Source organism: Cupressus sempervirens, chromosome 7 (genome assembly GCF_028749045.1).
Source record: "Cupressus sempervirens isolate cs-2001-9-10 chromosome 7, ASM2874904v1, whole genome shotgun sequence".
Taxonomy (NCBI): domain Eukaryota; kingdom Viridiplantae; phylum Streptophyta; class Pinopsida; order Cupressales; family Cupressaceae; genus Cupressus; species Cupressus sempervirens.
Window position 1 is genome coordinate 580,562,996 of NC_143124.1, and position 26,677 is coordinate 580,589,672.

The following is a 26,677-nucleotide window of genomic DNA, read 5'->3' on the forward strand; positions in this document are numbered from 1 at the left end:
ATAGGCTTAAACAAATCTTCTTCTTTTCCTCCCTCAATATTGTCTCTTCTTGTTGGTAAACAAATTTGTCACTGTAAAAATGGCCCAACGAAGTGTATGTGGCAAACTGTTCACAACAGTTGGATAGGCCCTTGATATGCGGCCTTCCTCTGCATTTAGAGGGGCAGCTCCCTCGTATGATATAATTTTGAAGTTTTTCAAATAAAAATGAAATCAAACTTTAAAAGATAAACAGAACGCCATTGATGACGAATGCGCCACACGACTTCAAAGCTTTCCTAAACTAACTTAAAACCGCTAATAACAACAATCAAGATCTACGCTTGAGAACTATTACTAGCACAATGCTGATCCGAAGATTCATAAACATTTGCACAATACCATGAGAATGTTCACTGCAAAGAGAATCAACATTTATAACAATTTAGATTTTGAAAGAAGAGAACTCAAATTGCACGTTCCTTTATTTTCTTGCACCAAGAACCTAAGAGGAATTTTCGGTTGCAAAGATAAAATTTGTACACACTTTCCAAATATTATCTTATCACCAAAATTCTAACCTAAGTCTTCTCTTGTTCAAAGTCCAAAAAGTCCCTTTACAAAGCCAAAAATGACTCCTTATATAGAGATGGAGGTTAAGAACTACCTCTTCGTGGTTAATAATTACCTCCAAAATATGTAGTTTGGGTAAGGTTAATTAACCTCTACAAAATTAACCAGTATGACCTAAAATTTAGATCTTACACTTTTCGAGAGGAAGATTAGATAATCAATCCTTATCAATCTCCTTTTGATATTCGAATGATTTATTCAAGTTACATTACTTTATTGATGAACACATATCCCTCATTTCATGAAGAGATCAAGAGCATGAGGCTGTCAATATGGAGGGAATGTTCAATTTGTGGTGTTTGAGATTACATCTCATTACATTGTATCTTCTACTCAAACATTAACATGTATTTGGCACCTTCTCATATTCTTCATCATCCTTATCCAAGACAACACTTCCTCTTTTGATGAGAACACCTTGACTGGCCCCTACGTCAGTACCCACCATGATTGTAGTAGGTGTTGCAAGACCTAAAGCACAAGGGCAATCTATAACCACGACTGATATACCAAATTAAAGAGCAAGCTCAAACTCATCCATCCATTTTAGATGGAATCCAAAACTTGGGGTACGAGCCAATCTTTCCTGCTACAAACCATGCTAACTAAGTGATAAATGAAATTGTAATAACCAAAGGTACAAAGAATTTTGAAATTTTGTCTACAAATTTCTGCACCAGTGCCTTTGCCATTTGTGCTACTTCAACAAGCCGGACTATTTGTGACAGAGTATTCTCAGAGCCCACATGTGTAGCTCTTATGTGTAGAACCCCATTTTCATTTAGTGTTCCACCAATAACTTCATCACCCATTCGCTTGGCAACAAGCCAAGCTTCCCCTGTTATCATACTTTCATTGACGTGACTCTAGCCCCACACAACCACTCCATCAAATGGAACATTCTCACTAGGCAAAATTTTGATTTTATCATTATGTTGGATCAACTAACTGCCATCATTGTCATGAATAAGTAAATTAGCTGTGTCGAGTGCTAAATCCATTAGCTTGGCAATAACTTCAAAGGTTTTCCCTTTGGCAAGAACCTCCAAATACTTCCCAAGAAGAATGAAAGAAATCAGCATTGAATTGGTTTTGACAAAAATCATGACCTTTGAACTCTGCATCAGTTGCAGCCCTCAATACTGTGTAGACTAGGTAGAAATAAGTTGCATTTGTTCCTAAGGAAATCAAAACATCCAAGTTGGCAGAGCCATGACGAATAGCTTTGTATGCACTAGTATAAAAGCGCCGACCAATAATAAATTGCACAGGAGTTGATAGTATCCACCTTAAAAGCTCTTCAAGCATTAACATATTCACCAGTTTTAATTCCAGCACTCTTTTAATTCCTGGAATATACATAAAAATATGGCTACGAGAAATACTGATACAGTGAAAACCAAACTCCATAAGAAAGACTTATGGTACCAATTAATTTTTTTCACTTCTGTCAAGGCCTCCTGACCCTCCATGCTGAAACAAATTCACCTTGCAGTTTTCACATGTCTCCTCAATCACCTCCATAAAAGTTCTCGGTCCTGTCATTTCTGGATTGTATGACACAACTAGCTTCTCTAGTTGGATATCCAGTTCTATATATTCTACTCCAGGTAAAGCTTTAAGAGAACTCTGAATCAATTTGATTTCGCTGTCCAAGAGAATTCTCTCTAGTTTGAGATGAACCTTATTTCTATCTTCCCCAATACTAATCAAGGCAGCTTCAAAACCACTATCATCAATCACATCAATTAACTGCCAGTAGTTAACCAATTTGGGGTCGTATCTGATTTCTGCTTCTTTTGTTGCTAAAACAACTGCAGCCTTTTTCACTCCTTGGACCTTTTCTAAGGCAGATTCCACAGTACTAGAACATGAAGTGCATGTCATTCCTTTTATGCGAAGCCGACATACAGCTGTAACAGACACTTCGTCATCAGTATCAATTAAGGTGGCTTCAAAGCCGGCATCTTCAATGGCCTCCCTAATTGATTCCTCCTTAACCGCAAGGCCTTCCTTGCTGATTTGGCCACAGAATCCCACAGGTAGAGCTCTTGCCTCTTGCTGGCCTGATTGGAACGATCTCTACTGAATGGATAGAAAGCACCCAATTGAATCCACCTCCCACAAAGCTCCTCACCAATTCCCCCAGTCTCATCCGAATAAAACTCACAAATGTCAGATCCCACCATTGGCATCCCAAACATCCCAAAGTTGAGAATTGTGGAGATTGAGCACCTGAGGTCCTCCCACATGGCCTTGTTGTCGCTGGTCCCATATGACCCTGAGCCAACAAAGTTGACCTAGTGAGCACAAAAGGGCGCTGATTAAGAAGATTCTTGAGGGCAGAGTGTGTGGCAATGGCCTGTGAGAAGCCATAGTGGCTGTGGGCATTGTAGTTGAGGATGTCATTGTAGTGAACGGAGCTTGTGGCAATGGTGTTGTAGCCCAATGGAGCACTTTCCCATGAGCAATTGATTTTGTAAGGAGGGTGGTCCCAACGTGTGTTGGTGATGTTGATGCAATCCAGGCAGCATAATCACCCCTGAGGGCCTGGACAAGGGCGGTTCTTTGAGATTGTTCATTTTTCGGTGCAGAAGTTGGAGACCTCGTTCATGTCAATCCAGAGGCCATCTACAAGAACCATTTTGTGGAAGCGGGAGATTTCATCTGCCTAGAAAAATATTGTTTTAGGGTTAAGGAAATCGGGGAAATTGACGGCTCCCGGCCATACTTGGCCCATGAAAGGCTGTCTGTTGTGTTTTATGAACATGTCTCCGCCATTCCTCACTAGAAGACGCCGTATGTTTTGTTTATATTGATCCCTTGATCATGGCGGCACTCGCCAAGGCTTCAAATCTTCTCCATTGAGTGCTTTGGAAGTATCAAAGATGAGCAGGCCAGAGGAAAGGTATGAGCTGTTTCACATTCTCTTTTCAAGACTCTCAGCTCCCCAATGATTCCTCTCGCATTATCTTTCTTTTAGAATTTCAAACCTTCCATCAAATACCTTGAAGCAATATCTTCATTTTTATTTTTTTATGACAGACGCATTTTCTATCATAGAAAGGCCTTTGAGATAACTCACTTTTTGATTCTTACTTTCAGCATTCGGAAAAAGGAAGTTAATAACTGTTTTAGAAATACGTGTTTGAGCCTCTAACCTTTACCTTTTTGGATGAGAGGTTAAGGTTAATGGTTCGGAATACGTGTTTTGGAAATTTATCTAAACCTCTTTTTGATGGAGAGTAAGATTTGAAAGTGAAACACATGTTTTGGACCCCAAACCTTAAACTTTTTAAAGGTTAAGAGGTTAATGTTAATGGTTCGAAATACGTGTTTTGGACCCCGACCCTTAACCTTTTTAATGGTTAATGATTTGGTTGAAAATACGTATTTTGGTTCCTTCCATTACCCTAAGAAAACTATTGACTCGGGAACCGGATTTTAAAAATTCAAAGTGCTGGACGGAGCTGGGAACAAGCCAAAGATATTTGAAGGGCGAAATTTCTCAAAAACTCTAAGGGAAAGTGGCCATTTTAATGCTTAAAATGAGGCACATTCCGAAAATAATCATAGCTCAAAAAGGCAAGAATTGAGGCAATTTGGATATCAGTGCAACACTTCTAAAGAAAGATTTCAGTAGTTGCTCACATTGTTTGATGTTATTGTTATCCAAGCTACAACTATCAGAAGATATAATTGTTATCACCTAAAACTACACCCTTGTTAAGTTTGAAACATTGAAACACTCCTAAGTTGTGGGTCACTTGAAAAAAGGAGTGAATCTCTGGTTAAAGCCGGCTCCGAGCTTCTAAACTACTGAAGTTTCCAAGAAAAGGGATAGAGAAACTTGAAAATTTTACTGCTTGAACCTATAGTAAACAAAATTTATAGAAATGAACACTTGTAGAATGACACTAATCCATGTGCAGAAAAGAATCCCAGAATCACAAACTTGTTAAGTACCTCTTACACATAAATTTTTCATTAATTAGTTTGAAAATGACTGAAAAATTGAAAAGGAAAATGACTTCCACAAGACAGTTCTTGATCATTCAAACAAAAACACAATTGATGACCTGTGCAATGATCGCTTACAGCATGAAACAAATACATGAGACAAACTGAATAAGAAGGTCTAATAACACTTCAAAATTCCACCTTATCAATCACTTGATGTGACTAAACTACAATGACAAGTTGGACAAGACTTCATAATCTACAAATGATAGGCCTTCAATTCATTCACTTAAAAACTGAGTACAAAAAATGAGGCAAAAAAGGCAAAGGATAGGAAAAAATCACAAAGTCCCCTTTTCTCAATAATCAAAACTGCAAACATAATGAGTTCAAGACTCACTAAGTGTAATGTCCCCTTTTTCTGGGACATTATAATTCGGTGTTACCGGCTCACTTCGCCTAGGTTTCGGGGGCGAAAAGGTTCTTTACGAGGTTCAGTTCGAGATTTGGCCTAGACATTTCCAGTTTCAGAACCATCAGAGCAGTTTTGGCAAGTTGACCAAATGCTTACTGTTTTTAGTCAGTAAAAAGAGCACAGTATTTTCAGCACCTCAGTGTTGGTTTGGAAGTGTCTCATCGAGAGCTTTCCAACAAGCTATTGCACGCACTTATCTGAGCTCATTTGGTCAATTATTTTAATGCCTGATGATTATATGGTTTACTGACTAAGTGACTTTTAAAGTTCATTTAACTTGTCACTTTATTTTGAAAATGTACTATGTTCACTTAAGTGACTAAAGGACAAAAAGGTGCTTTATTCCACATTGCTTAAAAGAGCATGCATCACCTTGGGAAAAGTGATAAAGGTACAACAAGCTCCACATGGAATGTTATGAAAATTATAATTTTTAAAACAAATATTAATCTGGGAGTTGGAAACAGTTATTGGTTATCTCTTCGAGGATGCAAACCCTTGAAGAAGCTTTTCGAGGTTGGAGGCAAACCTAGCGTTCATTACAGGTTTTATCTATATTTGCCAATATGACTGTTATTTCTGTTTATAAGATTGGATTATTTGGATTATTGCATGTTATTGTATTGTTGTTATATAATACAATAACGTCTTTGGCAGATATCTGAGTTAACTCCTGGTTTATATATTTACTTTCTGAATATTGGAGGAATAAAACAAGTTTTTCTAAGTTTTCTTGTATGTAAATCTGCTGGTTAGAAATCGATTAAAGTTCTGGAATTTATATTGGTTTTTTGTTCGGGTTTAAACTTGCAAGTTTATATCAAGGGTTTTTAGTAAAATATCCGGAAAGGGATATTTCACTAAGTACAATCTCACAAACCCCTGGGTCGGATGAAGAATAATAGCCTAAAAAAGAGGGCCTAGAATCTTCACAAATATAGAATAATGACTCAAAACACCCCATAAAGTCATAAACACCCCTCTAACTCCCTCAAAACTGCCCACAAAACGCTCAGACTGGCCATAAAGACCCCTCAACTGCCATTACTAAATCAAATTCGACCTCTTCAATCCTATATTCCCTATATTCCCTCTAGATGTTACCAAACTGATTCATCTGTTTGGTCCTTTCATTATGACAAATCTATCCAATTCCACACTTGTTATGACTTTGACCTTGCCAACATTCCATCATGAGTAATAATGGAAAAATTAAAACTAGTCTTTAACACTCCTAAAATTTGCTTTTAGAAATAATAAAATTATTAAATAGCTTATACAATGCTAATTAATAATCTCATTTTACATTATATCATAAGCAAACTTAGAGAATAACAAGAAAAAAAAATGTTTTTAAACAATACTATATTGCCTCTAACTATAGATCCTCAACCAAGTAATGGAATAAAAAACCTACGACATACTTGAGAAAAAGAAATGAATCCCATCAAAAAGCTTCCGAACTCCAAAAAATAAAAAACTTTTTTGTTTTTCTTGTTCTCTTGCATCCTGATGATGGATCATGTAGTATGATCCTAAACGTTGATGGTAAAAAAACTCTACACAATCAAATCCAGAAATTAAAAAATCTCATTTACATGGATTGTGGAAACATAATAGATCTGAATACACTTTGGTTCTGAAAGGCATACATATGCGTTTGCAACCTAAAAGTTTATCATTTTCATTGTTCGAGTTTGAAGTCTAGAAGTCTTCATGAACATTCTGCCGCCTAGGGTTTGAGGAAAATTTGCAGCCTGCATATGATTTCAGAGCATATTTTGGTGTATGGCCGCCATTGCTAGAGCTTGATGCTTTGCTGCCTTTTGGGAATGCTGAAACTTTGAGGGTATCTGGAAAGCGTTTTTAAGGTACATTGCAACCCGCTCTTGATATGGTGATTTTCTGAGAAATTCTCAAGCATTTTTGTCGTATATCTTCTAATCTTTTTCACCATTTCCATGGCATTCTACATCTTATGCGTTATTTTGACTTGTACAGGCGTGTGATAAGAACATCATTCTGCTGGTTCTTTCGCTGCCATTAGCGTACTCTCTATTATTTCCTCCACTATTTCTATCTGCAGATAACATGTGCTTGTATAATGAGAAAATGATAGTTGTAACCCATTATTTTCAAACTCTTATAAGAACAAACCCTTTATCGATTCCTGTATCATTTATTTCAAATGTTTGGAGTAAATCTTTCTAATTTGTTCAAACTAGAAGTCGCCGTAGAAGAAAAGGGTTTATTCTACATTTTCCTTTTGATGAAGTCGTGACTAATTTTGCAGGGTCTACATTTCATTGCAAATTGACATGGGATTCCTTTTTGCTCTCTCTCATGACATGGGTGTCATTTTTCTGTTTTTTACAACTATTCCCTGTAACATAAATGTAAAACATTTCCATTATCCTTGTGCACAAAGGCTATGCTCTTGGGTATCCTCAATTTGTCTGACATACAAACATGCATCAAATACTCTCTGATGTTTTTGCAGACTACTTGCATACTCTTGCTCTATTGCTTTTAGATATATATATATAACAGCTCCAGTATGGGCTTATAATGTGTTTCTTGTTGCAGAACTCCAGCTGTAAATGGCTCTCAGATGAAAACCCAACTTGCAAATGTTCTTGGCTTGAACCCTAATTCACATTTCCTTGTGAAGAATGCATATTTTCCATGGTTTTTTTCTTGTTTGCAGGAGTAATTGATGCAGGACAAAACCTTCAGACTTCAGCTCAATTCCTCCCAATTTGGTTATAGCAAAAGCATGAAGTCATTTGTATATTTTCCTTTTGCTTGAATGCCATGACTTCTACAGTCTGTTTTTTAACCAAAAACAATGAGTGCCTTTCTTTTTCCTAATGAAACCCCATCTAGGTTAACATCACTGCTGTAGGTCTCTGTAGCTTTTATTTCTTTTTCTTTCTTTAAGAAATCTGAAAGAAAAATGTGGTCTGTGTCATTGAGTGTTAGAATTAGAAGTCTAGCTTCATTTTGTCTCACTGATACATTGCTCTCACCCATGTGAGTATATTCTTTGGATTTGGTTATTATTCTGTTGATTTGCAAATGATTGAACATTCATGCCTTTGTTGTTAAGCTCCACCTTGAACCCTCAAAGTTGTTATTTACACTATGCAATGAATGAGGGTTTATTTTATCTTTTTCCATCATCTTGGCATATTTTGCAGCTTTGGAAAACATTCAGCATATGTCCATTACACTTTTGTTGCCCTTTGCTAAAGCTTCTTGGAAAGCTAGAAACGAAGCAAGTATAAGGACTATTGTATCTCTTCCTTCTCTATGATGACAAAATAGTTACAGGTTTACGTTCTGCTATTTACAGTTCAACTTTAAATCTTGAAAAGTTGCAGACACTTTCATTGCTTTCTCCTCCATTTGTCAAGTGGGTATTTCATAAGTTATTTGCTTGTAGATACACTTCAGCTTCAGCCTGAACTTTGCCTTCCTTCACTTGTCAAGAGCATTGTTGTGCTACTGATCACTCTTGTTCGTAGCTCTTCACTGTGGTATATTTGCAAATTTTCATTCAAATCAATCAGTAACAACATATCATGCTGCAATGCTGGTCACTGTTCCTTGATTATACTGTCATCGATTTTCTGAATCCTATTTCATTGTGAATAATAGCAAGATTCTTTGTAGCTGAAACTTTAACAGCACTCCTGTATTATTCTTCTTTTACTGAAAGCATTTCATCCTCTTTTTTCCGTTCTCATTTGTTGTTGCACATTTCTCAGCCATTATTAACTGTAAGGTTTCAAATTAAATGAGTAAATTGTCCCTTAAACAACTAGCTGATTTACAACTGTGATCTGCACACGTGATATAATAAAAGGTTTCATGCATAATAAATACTTGTCCCTTTGATATTATGTACTTTCCTTGCTTTATCTGATATCTGTTGATCAATGATACACTGGACTCGAACCCTTGTGGGAGCCACATCTTACGTCCACGTGGCATTAATCATTTTTCTTTGAAAATAAATCAGGGCTTAGGATTTTGGATATAGATGCATATGCGGGACAAGGAGGTGAGTTTGTTTGCCATTGTCTAGATCTAATTCTTTTCTATTTTCAAATGCAGGACATGGAGTGGGAGTGTGGAAAAGCAGGACAGCGGGAACAAGCATGTGGACTGATGGAGCTCAAATTTTTGGCCTCCATTTATGAAATACTATTGGAGATAGAAATATAATCATAGATGTCAAAAGGCAAGGATAACATGGAAGGAAGCTTCAATGAGTTCAATAAGATGGGTCAACACAAATCTGGAATTGTTGTTCTTACTGATCAACAACTTATGAATTCTCAGGACTTAGAAATCCCTGATCCAATAAATCCACAGAATATTGTTGCAGACATGGAAAGTTGTTCAGGCACCTTTGATCAGTTTGGTAAACAGACTTGCAAATGATGTTGCTCTGTAAAGTGGGAACTTTTCTTGTCAAGAATAGTTCAGTTTTCCACAGCTAGAGACTCTTAATTCAGAAAAATTAAGTACTAGCATAAATGTTCTCTTAACTTGCACAGCTGACAGTTATAGTGCAATAGCAGCACATGTTTCTTTGATGGACCTGGCCTCTGAAGTGTCCAATTTAAGCTGCTACCTACAGGATGCTTCTCCTAATCCAGAGACAAATATAAATCTGGAATAATCATTGACACATACATGTGGCACAATATCTCCGAAAAAAATCATAGCAACAAAACACACAGCTTGGAGCCATTACCTATACCGATAAGTGATGCCAGTTGTTGACAGCTACGGTATTACCAACCAATATCAGGACAAAAGACAACAAGTTTGATTTAGGGTCATAAAAGAAGCAATCAAATGCCATTATTTAAAGACGAGGATTAAAGGTGAAGTTGTAATTACAATATTCCATACGAAGGTCAATATCTTCAAAAGTCATGAAGTCTTCAGTACAACGTAAGAGCTTTTCAGGGATGACCCTGTTGGACATAAATAAGAATGCATTCATGAATTTTAGTTTCCTAGAGATACAACAAAAAGCTTTGATTAAAGCAACGATATTATATTCTCTTCTTGTATATCATCTTCATCGGTATGATCTAATAATCAAGAAGCAGTCAGTTCCTCTCTCCAATCAGTAAGGAAGGAATAAGATATGAGTTTATTAGTTACTTACAAAGAATTGGTAGCCAGCGTGTACAACATGTTTATGACTATTTTCCAAACAAAGAGCCAGTATACAGTTAATATCAGCGATTGACATGGAACGTCTTATCAATGATTAGAAAGAGACGCACGATTGATTTGGTTGCAGTTGTCGACTCAGCACATGAGGAAGATATGAATGATAATGATATTAATCTTCAGTTTTAGAAAGCCCAATCCTTGGGAACGCGCACAATAACCGCATCTATTGATGAAAATAAAATGGCATAAAGACTGAAAGAATGTGGAAGGTAATTCATGTAGACCAAGTCTCAATTGACGCTGAGTCAAATCATTGGCTCAAATGATGAATGGGAAACAACCCAGTAAGTATTGTGGTTCGAAGTTAGTAGAAAATTTAACAATATATTGCCCTTACTCTACACATCGAAATGCAGTACCATTCTGATCATTGTGTAGAAAATTTTGTTGGCTATTTATGATTTATGATCACTTGTTTAATCCACACGATGAAGATCTGAGGAGCAATATGTCAGGAGGAGTGACTCGCAGACAAAGATGGTTTGACAGAAAGGTTGTGGAGTTCCCAATGAAGACGACTACAAGAACGCAATGATAGAACGGACAACTGCGGTTCTAGACACAGAAAGTAATCATGCAATTTCAGGCATTGAGCGCTATACTGTTTGGAAGACTCCATTCACGCTGTCAAGAGCTTTCATGAATTCGTGAGAAGGGAAAATTATATATTGAATATATCGATAAGAGTAACCATAGAAAAGAAGCTAAATAAAGTGATTAAGAAAAGCATTAAGTTGCGATTAAAAATTATTATTTACTGAAGAGGTGCGATTAATTAACGTGCAGTATGACTCTTCATTTGAAAAGTCATATCCTCATACGTAAGAAAGATATAAATAATGAAAGAATATCAAAGGAACCAAGACATATTCGAGAAAGAAGAATCATTCATATATATTTGTTTGGAGGAATAAGAAGCAACAGAATGGCTTTATAATGTAAATTCAAATATTTTATTTTAATAATAAAATAAAATGTCCTTTCTTTATTTTTATTGAAGGCATGGAGATTTAAACTGCAGTCAATTCGTCCTTTATAATCATTTTTTAATTCTGTAATCAATTTCGGTCAGAGAAGTGGACGAGGTCATCTATGGCATTTTCAACCTGATCATTTTAGATATTGTGAAATATTTAATTGTTTCTGAATCTGTGTCCAATCCGTCTCCCTAGCCTTGAGAGTTAAAGTGCAATTTGGGCTAGTTTAGAATTGTGTATATATTTGATTTGTCATGTCTTGATTATTCAATTGTTTATAGTTTATGTGCATAGAACATTATAAAGTTGTACATTATAATCTTCATTGCAGTTGACTCAAATCTGCTATTAAAACCTTATCAAAAATATTCATTTCAAACTATCTCATAACTTCATATTAATCAAGCTCAAAGACCTTGCCAGTCAGAGAACTCAAAAGCTTAAATTCGCTATAGAAAAGCCTTAAACCAAGCAGTCAGCATTTGAGGTGAAGGTCTGCCTGCCTGGGTGTAGCGGAACCTAAAGTGCAAGGGAATCAAAGTGATTCTCATTCATTGGCCAGAACTGATTATGGAGTCCTATTGGAGAATCGGCAAGCTCTTGGATTTCCAATCTGCGGTTTTGGTAACCAACATGAACAACCAGCAACAAGCCATTCATTCCAAGCAATGGCTGGCACCTATGAACCCCTTTGCTTTCATGTTCTTTTTATTTTTGCATTTGCATTTATGTTCAAATTTAGGCTTTGCTTTATTTTCTTCATGGTTAATTTCACAGCCTGTGTGGAACATTATGGACACTTGATGAATAAAATTACATTTCTAGAAAAATAGTGTATGATACTTGTCTTATTTCATGAGATATTGTTCTATTTTCATCATAATATGCAACTTATAGACATAAAAAGGTCACGTGATCACATAATGTTATGCTTGAACATAAACATTAGATAATCAATCATTTTCAGCAAGCATGGCTCTTTTTGTTTGAGCCGGTAGGTCAAATAGATAACAGTAACATGTGTTTGTTTCAAATCAGCCAATATAGTAGATAAGAAATGTTGTGAATCATCACTTTCCTTAATGCTTAGAGACATAATGGATTGCATAAATACAAAACATTTCTCTTGTGGTCCCTTTCAATGGCAATCAAAAACAGATGGAACATATCAAGAATCAAGTCTTCACAATCAAGATCTATCACAATCACACAAGCTCTAAGTCTTGCAACTGATTCTAAACTTTGGACTACTTTACCAAATGATGGATTATAAATATCACTCAATCCTTGAAAACTTTCTACAATCGATCAAAATACCTCCTTCATAACTTTCGTGTAGTAAGGATCGTGTGGCACTATTATCCTCATAACATGAACAATACACTGCATCACTGCAAGTCTTACTTCACTATCATGTCTCAACAACATTGCTTAACCAAAGGAATCACAGCAAGAAGGACGTTCACTTGTTTACTCTTAGAACCTAGCTGTTCTATTATGGATAAACTTTTCTCAATTACATCCAAGTCGCAAAGTAATCTATGCTTTGGTTGAGGCAAATTTGCAAGTTTCCTTTCTACATTGAAGAGCTTTTCTTCAAGAATTTGTTCTTTGTTCTTTGCAATAAATTCTGGTAGCTGCCTGAACATGTTTGTTCCCTGTCCTGAAATACTGTTTGACAATTTTTCCCCACTAAAATACCTCTACTTTGACTGCAATTTAACACTACCTATCACTGATCGGGCTGAATATATGCTAAAGATAAACACTAATGCTACCAAAAAAAACAACTTAGCTTCTAATATTCCCTTGCAAATCTTGTCTTACATTTTCAGTTTTGAAAGTTTTATCATTTTATTGAACAGTTTGTATTCAAAAACAGTTTCGAGTTTCTAAGTTCTTATATCTGATTGTAGCTAAGTTTTAAGTTTGCCAAATTACATAAGAAGCATATAATCATTAAAATAAAGATGCTGAAGCGAGGAACAATCAAAGGAAATCTCCGATATTGCTTCTTATCAAACTTAAGCACAAACAAGCATAGCTTGTCACTTAAGTAAGATCCCTTACTATGAATGATCGCAAATTTTGCATCAAAATTCACAAGCTTATGAAAAGATGTTAGATCAAACACTTGTTTGATTATTCCATCCAAGACATGACACTGATTCCTGAGAGGCACTATCTCAAACATTGGGCATGTCATCATCAATTAATAAATGTTGTATTGTCTGAGATAAATAAATCATTGTTTAAACTGAGATGCTGATCAGTGCCGAACTAAACACACGCTATACACTTAATAGTTCCAGGTTCACTAATCACTTATTCTTCAGAGGTTATGAATTTGCTACAGATTTGTATATGGTTGATTTTACAATATATAATGGAAATTGTGACAAACAGGAAAGGCACACATGTTGCAGAAAATCACCTCGATCAATGCATCTATGTTTAAGAAATTCTGATGCAAACTCGATATAATTCTACTCTACGTGTGTTCGATTATTTCCCAACAACATCCAGAGATTCCATGCTATTTGCTACCTCTCTGTCACCTCGGCCGGGTCAACTTCATCCCCAAAGTTAGAATGACTAGTCCAAAGAACTCTTGTGATGTTACAGAATAACTTTGTCGAGGAGAAGGAACTCTCGGGATGGCTCCCTTGTGTTCAGCTATTCATTATACACGTGTTCTACAATTTCCCATGTCAATGCTCCGGTACGAATTCAATGTTACTCAAGTCTCAAGACCATCAACAATACCAAGACTGACCTTTTTACTCGTCTGATATCTGTAGCTTCAAGACTTGAAAAGGGACGGCAATATATGCTACTGAATGGCTCGAAAATTTAATATAACTTATGATTCCTGAAACATTCTGTTACAAATTCCATTGCAAATATGTACAGTTGGAAACAGATACTCCCTGTCTAATGCTTGAACCATATTCTTGTAATCTCCCAACCCTTCTGTATGGTTTCACTTTCTACAAACTTCTATTACTGTTACCATATTTAGAAATTTATGCCTTTGATCATAATGCTGGCAGCTGCACCTAAAAACTTCCACCCAATGTTCTTGTAACGGCATCCAAGTCCCTGCCACCTGACCGAGCACTAAACACAACCGACCCAATAGTAAAGAATCAATTGCACCTTCGTCATTTTGCCAAATCTTTTCTCTCAATTCACAAGTCCAAGGAACTCTATCATCTCTGAATGGATTAATCTTGGTTCGACATGCTCCTGCTAAATGTTTGCTCCATCCACTCAATTCACACACCAAATTTGTGCGTTAAGTTTACAAGAATATATGGTCTTCTAATGTTTGCCGATAAAATATTCGCTCATCCAATAATTTTTGAGATTCCAAAGTATGGGAAAATATTTGTTACGTCATTTCTCATCCTTAAAACCCAACCATTAGGATAATCGAATTAAATTGCACTGAGCCCCAATCTTCTCCATTGGCAACAATGTTCATAAATTAAAGATTCCACAGAGATATAATATATGCCCAATACCAAAATATTATTTTAATATTTAACCCTTGCGATATATGAAGTCGGCAAAAATAATGAAGCTTGCCAATTAACTTAGTTAATATATTTGCCAAAAGAGATGTCTGAATCAATGTGTCCCTGAAAAATCACGGAATTACATTTTAAAAGGGCGAATTATTGATGAGCTGGGCAAAATTTTCAAGGTCTCCAAAATAATATTGAAGTCTGAAATTCATTCACAACAAGTGAATTGAAATGTATAATTCCTGCAATAATCTGACAGCAACACTGAATACTTCATATTTAATATTCACCCCGGCATTTATTATTTGTGCGCAAACATTCACTTTCTTTACATACATAGGCCCAATATATTAAAACCAAGGTCTGTCATTCGACTCATTCCTATTTAAGAAAGGTGAATTCCTGAAATAATATGGTTCACGGTAATAGTCTGCTCCCGGATACTATGTCACTGATTTCACAATTAAATCAAACCCCAAATAAAATATTGAATTTTTTAAAATCTGCAATACCCTTGCCAATTTCTTCGCAAATGCAAGATACTAAATCTACCCAACAGGATGGCAAGTTTGAGGCTTTGATACGACTGTAATATCCTATTGGATATTTTCCCCAAATTTTCTCACAAACAAATTTTAGATTACAATAGATAGCTCATGCAATTAAAACCAGTAAATATTAACCAGCCATATGATTATCTCTAGAAATGTTATTGTTTTATAAACCAGCAACCAGCAATAGAATAACTTCATAATACCAAAATCCAACCTTAAATACAGTAATACAGTCAGATTAGAAATACAAGAAAGAACATGTAAGCTCTGCATGAACTCAGTCTCAAATCCACTGCAATGATGAATCAGGTCTACATCCAATCCACCAGTGTTTACCGTACGGGATAAACGGTTTATTAATGCATATAGAAAATAGACAAGAACATGTAACACAGCAATACTCCTTTTATTATTCGCATACATGCCAAAGAGATTACATAATGCTTCCAATGATGATTCCAACTATGATCCAAAGTCCATTTCGGACAGTGTACATAGACCATTCCGAAGGGTTGACTCAACTGTCGCGCCCATTCAGAAATAATTAATTCTACTTGTCGGCTACATAATAATTACAGAATACATGCTAATCTACCCGTCGGCTATTTTATAACTTTACTGACAACAACCAGAATTGGCCTAAAGGTTTCTGTCATCAGGTTTGAGTAGAAAGATGTAAGCTCTCCCAATGTTTCTCCAAAAGAAACTCAAAAACCGCTGCAAAATAATAACACTAAGCATGCTGAAAATGAGTTCCTTCTCCTCTTTTAAGTAAGCACAATAGGATGACTCTTTCTCTTGCTTGTCTCTTCATTTTTAATTCTCTTTTCCCTTTTTAATTATGTTTTCTCCACTTAAGAGAATAATATAACTTTATAAGATAAGTGACTTATTAATTCCTCTTTTTAATTTTAGGGTCACTTTATTAAAACAATTTAATATTCAGACATTAAAATAAATATGATGTTGAACTCATAAAGCCATGTATGAAAGCTTTTCGAAAAGCTCTCTACAAGAAGCTCAAAGTCCGATATTGCAATCTAGAAATACAAACACCAGCTGACTCACTATAAAGAGTAGGTATCAGAAACCCTTGCTATCTTGACTATGATCTACCTAAAGGTGAAGATGCATATGTCAAAACTCATATTGACCCTTAGCAAGACTTGGTTAGCCCACGTGACCATGATGGAAAGGGCTGACAATGTTTCAAAGGTTGATGGCTAGAAAAGGGGACATTACATTTACAGCCTACCAGAATTCTTTTTGCTCTACACATTTCCCAACTGACTTTGTTGTGAAAATCAATCCCAATATACTTGTACTCATTTACTATCTCTAAAGGATTGCCTTTGAAAAGAAATGTGTTTTGGGTATTCCCATTTCTCTTCAATGTGAGGATCATCACTTTTGTTTTTCTAGTGTTCACTTGCATCCCAACTTCATGGCAAAAGGTATCGAGCACCTTCAAGTGGTTCTTCAACCCATAAACCATTTTAGCAAATAAAAGGATATCATTTCCATAAACATATTGAGCTAGTCAAACTTCATCACTATTTGTCTTGTTTAGCCATTCTTCTAACTTATCAATATATAAATCAAATTAAGTTGGTGAGAGAGGACACCCTTATTTGACACCTATATCACTGTCAAAGCACTCTGACATCCCATTTATAACTTTGATTCTATTCTTGATCTGCCCATAAAGTCTGTGTATCTATTACAAACATAAATGGTTGAATACTTAACTTATTAATCAGAGATCAAATGATCTATATATACAAAGAGGAGAGTCGAATAGAATAGAAACATTCTATTATAGACTACACCTATATATTAGAAACATTCTAATATTTACAGAGATACAATAAGATACAATAGTAAGCATTAAAAAAAACATAAAGATTATTCTAATACCCCCCCTTAATGCTCAATCTATTTACTACACCAATAGATCCCCTGAATTTAACAAAATTGTCAGGACCAAGGGGTTTTGTGAAAATATCTACTGGTTGCTCTGACGTAGGGACATAGAGTAACTGAATAGATCCATCTTCTACTAACTGTCGGATGTAATGGCAATGAAACTCTATGTGCTTGGTTCATTCATGAAACACTAGGTTCTTGGCAAGTTTGAGTACTCCCTGATTGTTTGAAAACAAAGAAGTTGAAACTGCTTGAGGAATATGCATATCTACAAGCATCTAACAGAGCCAAACTACTTCACAAGCTGCCTTGACAGCTCTTCTATATTCTGCTTCTATAGAGGAGAGTGCCCGTGCCTGTTGCTTCTTACTAGTCCAGGTAACTGCTGCAGATCCGATACTGAACACATAGCTAGAAGTAGATTTCTTGTCATCAACTAAGCCAGCCCAATCGGAATCGGTGAATCCACTAAGTTGAGGAGTAGCACTCCTTGTGTAAAGAAGACCATAATCTGAAGTACCATGTACATAGCGCAACACATGTTTCGCTGCAATCCAATGATCAGTCTTGGGGTTTGTCATGAACCGTGATATGTAGCTGACTGCAAAATTGAGATCAGGTCTGGTAGTAGTAAGGTAGATAAGACTACCTACTAGTTACCTGAAGAGTGTTTCATCTACAGGAGAATCAAATCGTGCAGACAATTTCAGACCAATCTCCATAGGAGTGGAGGCAAGTTTGCAATCCTGCATTCAAAACCTGTCAAGCAAATTTTTGGCATAGTTGGACTGAGACAAAAAAATATTGTTGTCAGTCTGCCAAACCTCAATACCTAAACAATAATGAAGCAATCTGAGATATGCCATATCAAAAGTCCTACATAGATCCTGTTTGATTTCTGAAATCAAAAGTTCTAAACTCCTAGTAATGATCAAATCATCCACATAGACAACAAGAAAAAGAATATCATTACCAAAGTGTTTAATATACAGATTACTGTCTAACAGGCTGCGCTGAAATCCCTGAGCAACCAAGTACTGATCAATCTTTATGCACCAAGCCCGAGGGGCCTGTTTAAGACCATAGAGGGCCTTCTAGAGTCTACATACTTTTGGTTCTAAACCGACAACCTTGAAACCTGGGGGCTGCATCATGTAGACTTCTTCCTATAATTCACCATTGAGAAAAGCCCTCTTCACATCCATCTGATGAACTTTCCAACCATACTGAGCTGCAATGGCAAGAAGAAGGGGAATAGTGCTCATCTTGGCTATCAGAGCAAAGGTCTCCTCATAATCAATGCCTTCGCACTGGGTGAATCCTCGAGCAACAAGTCTAGCTTTGTATTTGTCCAAGGTACCATCTGCATGGTACTTGACCTTATAGACCCATTTACAGCTAATGGGTTTCTTCCCAAGAGGGAGATCTGAAAGAACCCAGGTGTAATTCTTTTGAAGACTCTAAAGCTCAGCATCCATTGCCTGTTCCCATTCTGGAATTCCTTTGGCCTCTACATATGTCTGGGGCTCAGGGATACTATGGATGTTGGCCGTAAGAGCAACATTAACTGTGTTGTGCTAAATGCTCTTATTTCTGGAGGTTCTACCCTCAATGAGTTCATCAGGACGAAGATCACTAATCGTTTGAGTCCACCATTTTGGTTAAAGAGTAGAGGAGCCAATATCAGATGTTGTCTGAATAGCTGGATGAGGAGCAGGAGTAGGAGTTGTAATATCTAGAGGTGGCTAAGGTGGTGTATCAGTAGCATCAGATGACTCATATAAAATAGAAGGACCCAAGTCAGAGATTGCTGAAGACTAAATCTCGAAATGTGGCGGGGAGGCAAAGAGCTAAAATGGTCCAAGTTCCTCATCAAACACAACATCACGACTGAAGATTAAACAATCAGTGTTTACATCAATCAGTCTGTAGGCCTTATGTGTGTGACTGTATCCTGTAAACATGAGTTTCTGGCTTTTGGAATCCAACTTAGTGCATTTGGCATCAAGAATCCATACATATGCTAGAGAGCCAAAAACTTTCAAATGGTCGATCCTAGGTTTACGACCAGACCAAGCTTCCTCAGGAGTCTTATGGTTAACTGCAAGGGTGGGTGGCCGGTTAAGAAAGTAGACAGCTGTGGATACTGCTTTTGCCCAATATTTTCTGGGAACATTTATATGTTCTAGCATAGCCCTAGCCATTTCTGTGATGGTACGGTTTCGACGCTGTACAACACCATTTTGCTGAGAGGTGTGAGGTGTGGTCAACTGATGTCTAATGCCATGAGTAGTACAAAAGGCAAAGAAAGCAGAAGAACAGAATTCCCCCCCATTATCGGTCCTAAGAGTATGAATGGGGGAACCAGACTTTTTTTCTACTAGAGTTTTAAACTGCTGAAATACAGGAAAAGCATCTGACTTTTTCTTAAGAAAATATACCCACATTTTGGGACTGAAATCATCCACAAAGAGTAAGAAGTACTTGTTCCCAGTAATAGGAGTATTCATAGGACCACATACATCAACGTAGACCAGCTGGAGTACTTTAGATGTCCGCCATGATTCACCATCCTTAAATGGTGTCCTATGTTGTTTCCCTGCTTGGCAAGCTCCGCAAACGCAATGGTTCTGGGTCTAGATATCAAGTAGGCCATGGACTAAATTATCCCGAGCAAGTTGTGCTAGATATTGAATGTTCAAGTGACCGTATCGCTGATGCCAGAGGCTACTGAGAGCGGATGATTTGGTGATGAAGGCACGCTCAAGGGAATCGCCTAAATCTACAAGCCTATAAATACCATGATCCTAAAGACTGACAGCAAGTGTAGTGCAAGAAGCACGATCAATAATCGAACACTTATTTCCACTGAAAACGACATCCAACTGAGAGGAGTGCTTCATAATTTGACTAACAGACAGAAGATTATGTTTCATGCTAGGAACATAACATACATTGACAAAAATGAGTCTTCTTCCTCCAGACCAAATCTGAACATTGCCCTTGCCAACAATATTGTATTCTTCACCGCCTCCAAAGTTTACTGAGTCAAAATAAGGAGTGAATTCAACAAACCAATCACGCCTATGAGTGAAATGTCGAGAGGCACCGAAATCTATGTACCAGGCAGAAGATTTCACATGACCTGCAGGTATGCTGGCCATAAAGGCATGGTAGATAGATTCTTTCTTCTCTGAGTGTTGGGCAGCATTGGCTTGCTTTTTAATTGAGTCTGACTTCTGATGCTACTGATATAGATGCTCATAATATGTGAATATCTCAAATGGCACAAACTTCGAGGTGAGAAAATGAAAGACCTAGAAAAATTGGAGGACCTAGAAGAGAGCTCGAAAAACTCAGAAATAATATGTTGTTGAAATCCGAATCCGTTGGCTCAAAAATTGAGGCACAAAAATCAAGGCACCCAAAAAAAATTTGACGACAACCCATTTGAGATCTCGAAAAACCCACTAAGAATATGTATTCAAAATATTTTTCCGACCCCAAAAATAAGGGTTTCGGGTAAAACCCTAGCCGACAGATTGGAGAGTCGATTTTGCAAAAAAAAGGCAATTTCTTGGAAAGAAATGGCTGATTTTTGTCTTAGATTTTTGGCACAGAGCAAGATTTGTAGGTTGAGATTAGTTTGGCCTCCGAAATCCTCCAAAATCCATTAAAAAAGACACATGAACGGGAGGCAAATCGGCTGCAAGAACAAACCCGGATGCAAACGCGTTCGGCGATTTTCGTCAACCCTAGTTCAAGAATTTTCTTCAAACCGAAAAACCGTAGGCAAAAACCACAATTTTTGTAGACGATTTGCATACCCGACTTTCAGAATTTGTAGACGATTTGCAAGGGAAGAAAACCTGCGATTTTCCCAAGGAAGGACCAAAGATGTGCTGCGGATTTCAAAGTCAAACCCGTGATTTGCAAAACCAGACGCAACAAAAGAAATCACAATTTTCAGAGAGAAATTTTGAAAAAACAAAATAGATAATTTCAATAAAGAAATTATAAATTTTTTTTCCCAAAAAATTACTCTAGCTCTGATACCATGTTACAAACATAAATGGCAGAATACTTGACTTATTAATCAGAGATCAAATGATCTATATATACAAAGAGAAGAGTCAAATAGAATAGAAACATTCTATTCTAGACTACACCTAAATATTAGAACCATTCTAATATTTATAGAGATACAATAAGATACAATAGTGAGCATTAAAAAGAAACATAAAGATTATTCTAATAGTATCGTAGTCCCGAGATCAACAAGAATCTTTAATTCTTCCATTCTACCCCAAAGTTTGTCGTGTGGTACCATGTCAAAGGCCTTTTTAAAGTTGACGAAGCAGCAAAAGGCCTCATCACCTCGTGTATTTCATATTTTTTTAATCAAGAATCTAAGTGTGACACCATGATCAATAGTGGAATGCTTTGGTCTCAAATCATCCTGTGACTTAAACTAGCCTGCCCTTGGCTCTTTTACCTTCTATTTCTGCCCACCTATTGATTTTGCATTCAACCATTCAAACAAAGAGCTTCCCAAGGAGGGGATTAATCATGATAGTGTGATAATTTAGTGGATTATTTATGTCGCCACAATTGTGAAGAGGAATCACAATGCTAGTAGTCCAATTTTCAAAAAAGTCCTCTTCATTAATATTGTTGAAGATACAACTGATATGAGTTGCAAGGACATCAATTCCCCAATTCAATGCTAGCCCATCATTATCTTTGACTTCTAGCCCTACCACCCACTTTATGCCTTAGAAGATATCTAAAATGATGAAAAGCTCAATTGTGACATTAATTACCAATGGACTATGCTTATCCTGTACGTGCTCATATAAAATCTCTACATATTCAAGCCATTGGGACCCTACCATGCTATTCTCTATTTGCTTCCTCTTTTGCTGTGGCTATTTCCAAAAATGATCGGGATTTTCTCCAAGTGTACTTAGTTTCATCCTTCATATGCTCACATAAATGCCCTTAGTTTCATCCTTCATTTGCTCACATATTTGCCCTTAGTTTCATCCTTCTTGTGCTCACACATTTTCTTTTTTATAGCTATCATTCTTATGCTCACATATTTTCCCTTGGTTTCATCCTCCTTGTGCTCACATATTTTTCATTTTTATAGCTTAACAGCTTTTCATACTCTTTCTTGTTTCTTTTACTCATTCCTCTCGAATTTATTTTTGCTAACTTGCACTTATCATCAAACCAAGGGTTTGTCAGAAAAGTATTTATTGCCCCTTCAGGTCTTAGTTCTTTTACAATCCTCTAATGACAATTGGAGGAACTAAGGTGTATTTGCTTACAAATTGCTGCTTCGTGTGCTCAAATTCATACTCAGAAATCCTAATAAGCCGTTTAAGCGAATCCTTGAAGATTTCCTGATTTTCCTGTCATTAGAATTCTGCCATGTGAGGGTATTTTCTTTTCCGTAAGATGAATTTGCTCTCCCTGCTGCTTGTTTAAACGAATAGCCATTTTTTAGAAAACAGGGTTGTGGTCTGATTTTAGCCCTATTGGGCATTTTCCTATATCTCTTTTACAATTAAGAAGTAACCTTGCGAGCATAAAACATTGTCAGCAACACTTCGTCTATTGTATGTTTTACAAGTGATGTTTCCTAAATTTTGCTACACTTATATACTATTACATATGACCATGTTGTACAAATTGCATAAGCCCAATAATTCTGCCCCGTAATGATTAGCATTGCCCTTGCTATCTTCTAAAGACATTTCCCAAAATTGATCCTTCTCCTCTTCTAAACATGATGGATCACTTCTCTCTTTGTAACTTCTCTTTAGGTTGAGAGCTTGATTGTCCATTGTCTTAGCATTATAATCTCCTAAGACTTCACCCAAAGTATTTAAAACAAAAATATCATTTTTCAGCATTGTGTAGGAGTCTTCGCAATCTAGGTTTCTCTTCTTATATATTTTTGAGCCCTTTGGAGCAAAGTTACATGCAGCCACTTTTATTGAAACTTGATTTTATGATATTTTCAGTCATATGTACTATTTATCTGAGCCTTCTTTCTCTATATTTATAAGTATGCCCCAAGTTTCCTTATTTAAAACAGTTGTTCCTCTATAACTTTTGTTGTTATTGGTTCTTTCATTCCAAACCAAGACTTTTTTATATCACTCAAACTCTGGAACTTTACATCCATCATGCCCATATGTCTCTGTAAGAAAGATAATGTCTTTACTTCAGCTAGGGGACCTAAAAAGGTCCTCTTCTCCATGGATAACATCTACAATTCCAACTAACCAGAGTTAAGTGTTCTTGAGAGGCCTTGAGTTTCTATTTCTTATGTTCCATTTCTTATAACCTCAATAGCTCATTTGCAGTTGGAGCAAGTATCGTATAACCTTTAAATGCTGCTCATTCCACATTATGGTGTTAACAGTACCTTAAACCCTATCAAGACTACAGTGAAATAAAATTGTTAAGGACAACTAGTAATCTCCAATGCATACGGGATTTCCCTCCACACGAGTCTGCACATAGCTCTCCACACAGCTCTTCTCATTGCTTCAACAAATATGCAAATTATAGAATTCGGCAGTGCGTGTCACACTTCCATTCAACGCCTATTGCAATGAAAACACCCAATTCATAGTTTATTTTGTGCTTGTGAAAGATGGTTACCGTGAATGCCTGAAGTCGCTACCATTTGAACATTTCATTCTTCATATTCCATAAGATTGATGAGTGCTGTGATGCCAAGTGAAAACGGTGAGTACTTGATTGATTATGCATTGAAATGAAACAAGGATTCCTACAGGTGAATATGCCAACAGGTCAATGACGTTAGGAGTTGAACAGTTGATATAACTGCAACTGCACTGTAAATAACTACCTTAAATGAAGCAGTTAGGCTGGAAGGCATTATACTCTTTACAAAACAAGTGCAGGAACACAGAATTATGGGATTGGACGACCATGAAAACTCTTTTTGGTTTGCTGGTCACCCCGGTTATTCTATACGGATGTGAAGTGCGGGGCGGTAGTATGTCCGAACAGAAATGGCAGCAGGTAGAAAGAATTCAAAAACACTTCATCGCATGCAATCTTAAAGTCAAGACCACAGTTCCGTATGAGATCCTTTTGGCGGAGGTGGGTTCCTTTCCATTAGAAGCCGTCGCATTGGTCTGGATGCTAAGCTATTTAAAGAAAACCCAAGGTCTGGAAACACATCACTGACCCAAGCTCGTCATAGAGGAAAAACTTGTTAGGTGGAAAAGCACATGGATGAAGCAAAACGACAAATGGATGCGAAAATGGGATATCAACATCCAAACTTGCCCGGATAACATTAAAGAAATAAAGAAGTATGTCAGTGAAAATTTCCCGCAATATTCTATGGACAAGACACATAGGGCGGAAAAAATCTTATTACACTAAAGAATTTAATCTCACTTCTAGTCATGATGAAAAGGCCTATATAAGAGCACCTATTAATTGGAAAGCAAAAATGTTGATGGCACAACTTAGAACTAGTTCACATCGGCTGCGATGTGAAACTAGTAGATGGCAAGTTCCAAAGGAAGAGTGGGCAGACAAAACGTGTTTGTTCTGTACTATGGGAACAATTGAGACAGAGCAGCACTTTGTCAAGGAGTGTCTGGCATACAACGACATCAGATCTGGTTATACAAAAATATTGCAGAACAAGGACTTCAACTATCTATTCGAGGAAGATCAAGTGAAGAGAACAGCGGATTTGATTATCAAACTTCAGAGAAGGAGAGACAAGTTAACCAAAACTTTGCAACTGACTAGTTGCGCTCCTGTCTGGGGAGGGTGATTGTGTGGGTCCCATAGGCTACTTTAGTCTCGTGGACGTCATTAAAATCTATCATATCATATCATATCATGCCAGCACTACTTACTAGGGCAGTGCAGAGAATTTCAGGTACGTGAAGCAGTACCAGCATTAGGGAGACAAAGCGCTGCCAACTTCGGGTGCTTCTGCACTTTCACTGGAGGTGATGCTGGTGTCAGGAATGGGGTGTATAGCAGAGTTGCTGAGGAGACGATGGTATATGGTGGCTGTATGTAGTTTTAGTTCGGGTTGCAGGCTACTAGTTTCAGATTGACATTTCTGTTTTCTTGCACTTGTAGCGGTAATTTTAATTTGTGTAATTGTTTGTTTCATAATGTGGTTTAGATGGACGATAAGTCCATTAATAGATTCCTAAAACTATAATAAAAACCCATATACATTGCGACTCAACTGCGACCAAAGGTTCGAATTATCTCTAACAGCATTAAGATTCTATTTATGATTTCTAAATAAATGCAGAAGTTTTAGATTTATAGTCTTCAACAAACTTACATGTGGACAATGGAGAACAATTCCTTCCTTCTTGCACAAATACGGAGGATTCTGCACAGATCACGAATATTATCGTCTCCGTTAAACTACGATCTAGTTAAATACGATCCGTCTACATGATCAACGCTAGAGTTGTTGAAATGCTGTAAAACAGAATTTAGTTAAGAATACTGACTATTCGGTTCCAGACAGGAGGCAAGGAAATGGTTGCAGCAAGCACAATGGCACAGAGCAACAGTATAGAAATCTTCCTGTAAATCCTGTCATCTTTTCCAAAGTAAATAGAGGAGAAATTCCATCCTTTAATTTTAAAGTCCTGCTGTTGTTTGGCCTGAGGAAATTGTGTTTCTTTTTCTTTCGATTGTACAGCAGCGGCAGCGGCAGCGGACGGAGAGGTGGAAGATGAAGATCTGGCGGAGGCGGATCCAGAGTGCCTCAGTTCCGCTCCCCCCAAATCCATTTCAAAATATAGTACTCGACCTCAGAAATCTTATTCCTGCCGCTCAGGATTCGATTGGTCTTCCTAAACTTAAGAGCGTTGATCAATTAAAAAAATTCTACGATCTTCTTCGGACACCATTGTTTCAGAATATGTTTCTCTGTTTCCGTCGCATATTTATCGGCGCCAATAAATCTGTGCACTTGAAATCATAAAGGGTTTAATATAGATTCCATCCGAGCAGTGGTGTTTTTTGTGCACTCTATACCTTTTTATGAATATTTTAAATGAATGAATGAATGATTGCAAAGATTTTATTGACCTTTATAAGGCCAAACAATCTATGAAACTGAGAGTTTGTAGCATTAAGCAATTTTTATTTTTTGATTTTTTATTATAAATTTTAATAAAACAAAATTAGTTGTTTAGTTGATCTTATTTATTTATATTGTGTTTATCTTACAAATTATTTGAGTTTTCTCCTACTAAGTCTTTTCGGACCTCTTCCATCTACTTGTCTAACATCTAAAATGATGTGATTATGTCATCAATTGTGTTATTATCAGTATGTCTTGTC

The 26,677-nt window shown here is 36.8% G+C and overlaps 1 protein-coding gene and 1 pseudogene across 1 annotated transcript in view; both read right to left on the reverse strand.

The window, feature by feature from the left end:
- Positions 1 to 26,397, reverse strand: part of LOC149548082 (protein PECTIC ARABINOGALACTAN SYNTHESIS-RELATED-like) — a 233,046-nt gene extending 206,649 nt beyond the window's left edge. Inside the window, exons 1-2 of the mRNA XM_089792113.1 lie at positions 25,837 to 26,397; positions 25,662 to 25,712 (exon numbers count right to left, since the gene is read on the reverse strand). Of these exons, the coding sequence (XP_089648239.1) occupies positions 25,662 to 25,712; positions 25,837 to 26,121 (336 nt within the window). The 5' untranslated portion in view covers positions 26,122 to 26,397. The remainder of the gene's footprint in view (positions 1 to 25,661; positions 25,713 to 25,836) is intronic.
- On the reverse strand, positions 953 to 2,988 carry LOC149548088 (copper-transporting ATPase HMA5 pseudogene; annotated as a pseudogene).
- Positions 26,398 to 26,677: the final 280 nt, after the last annotated feature.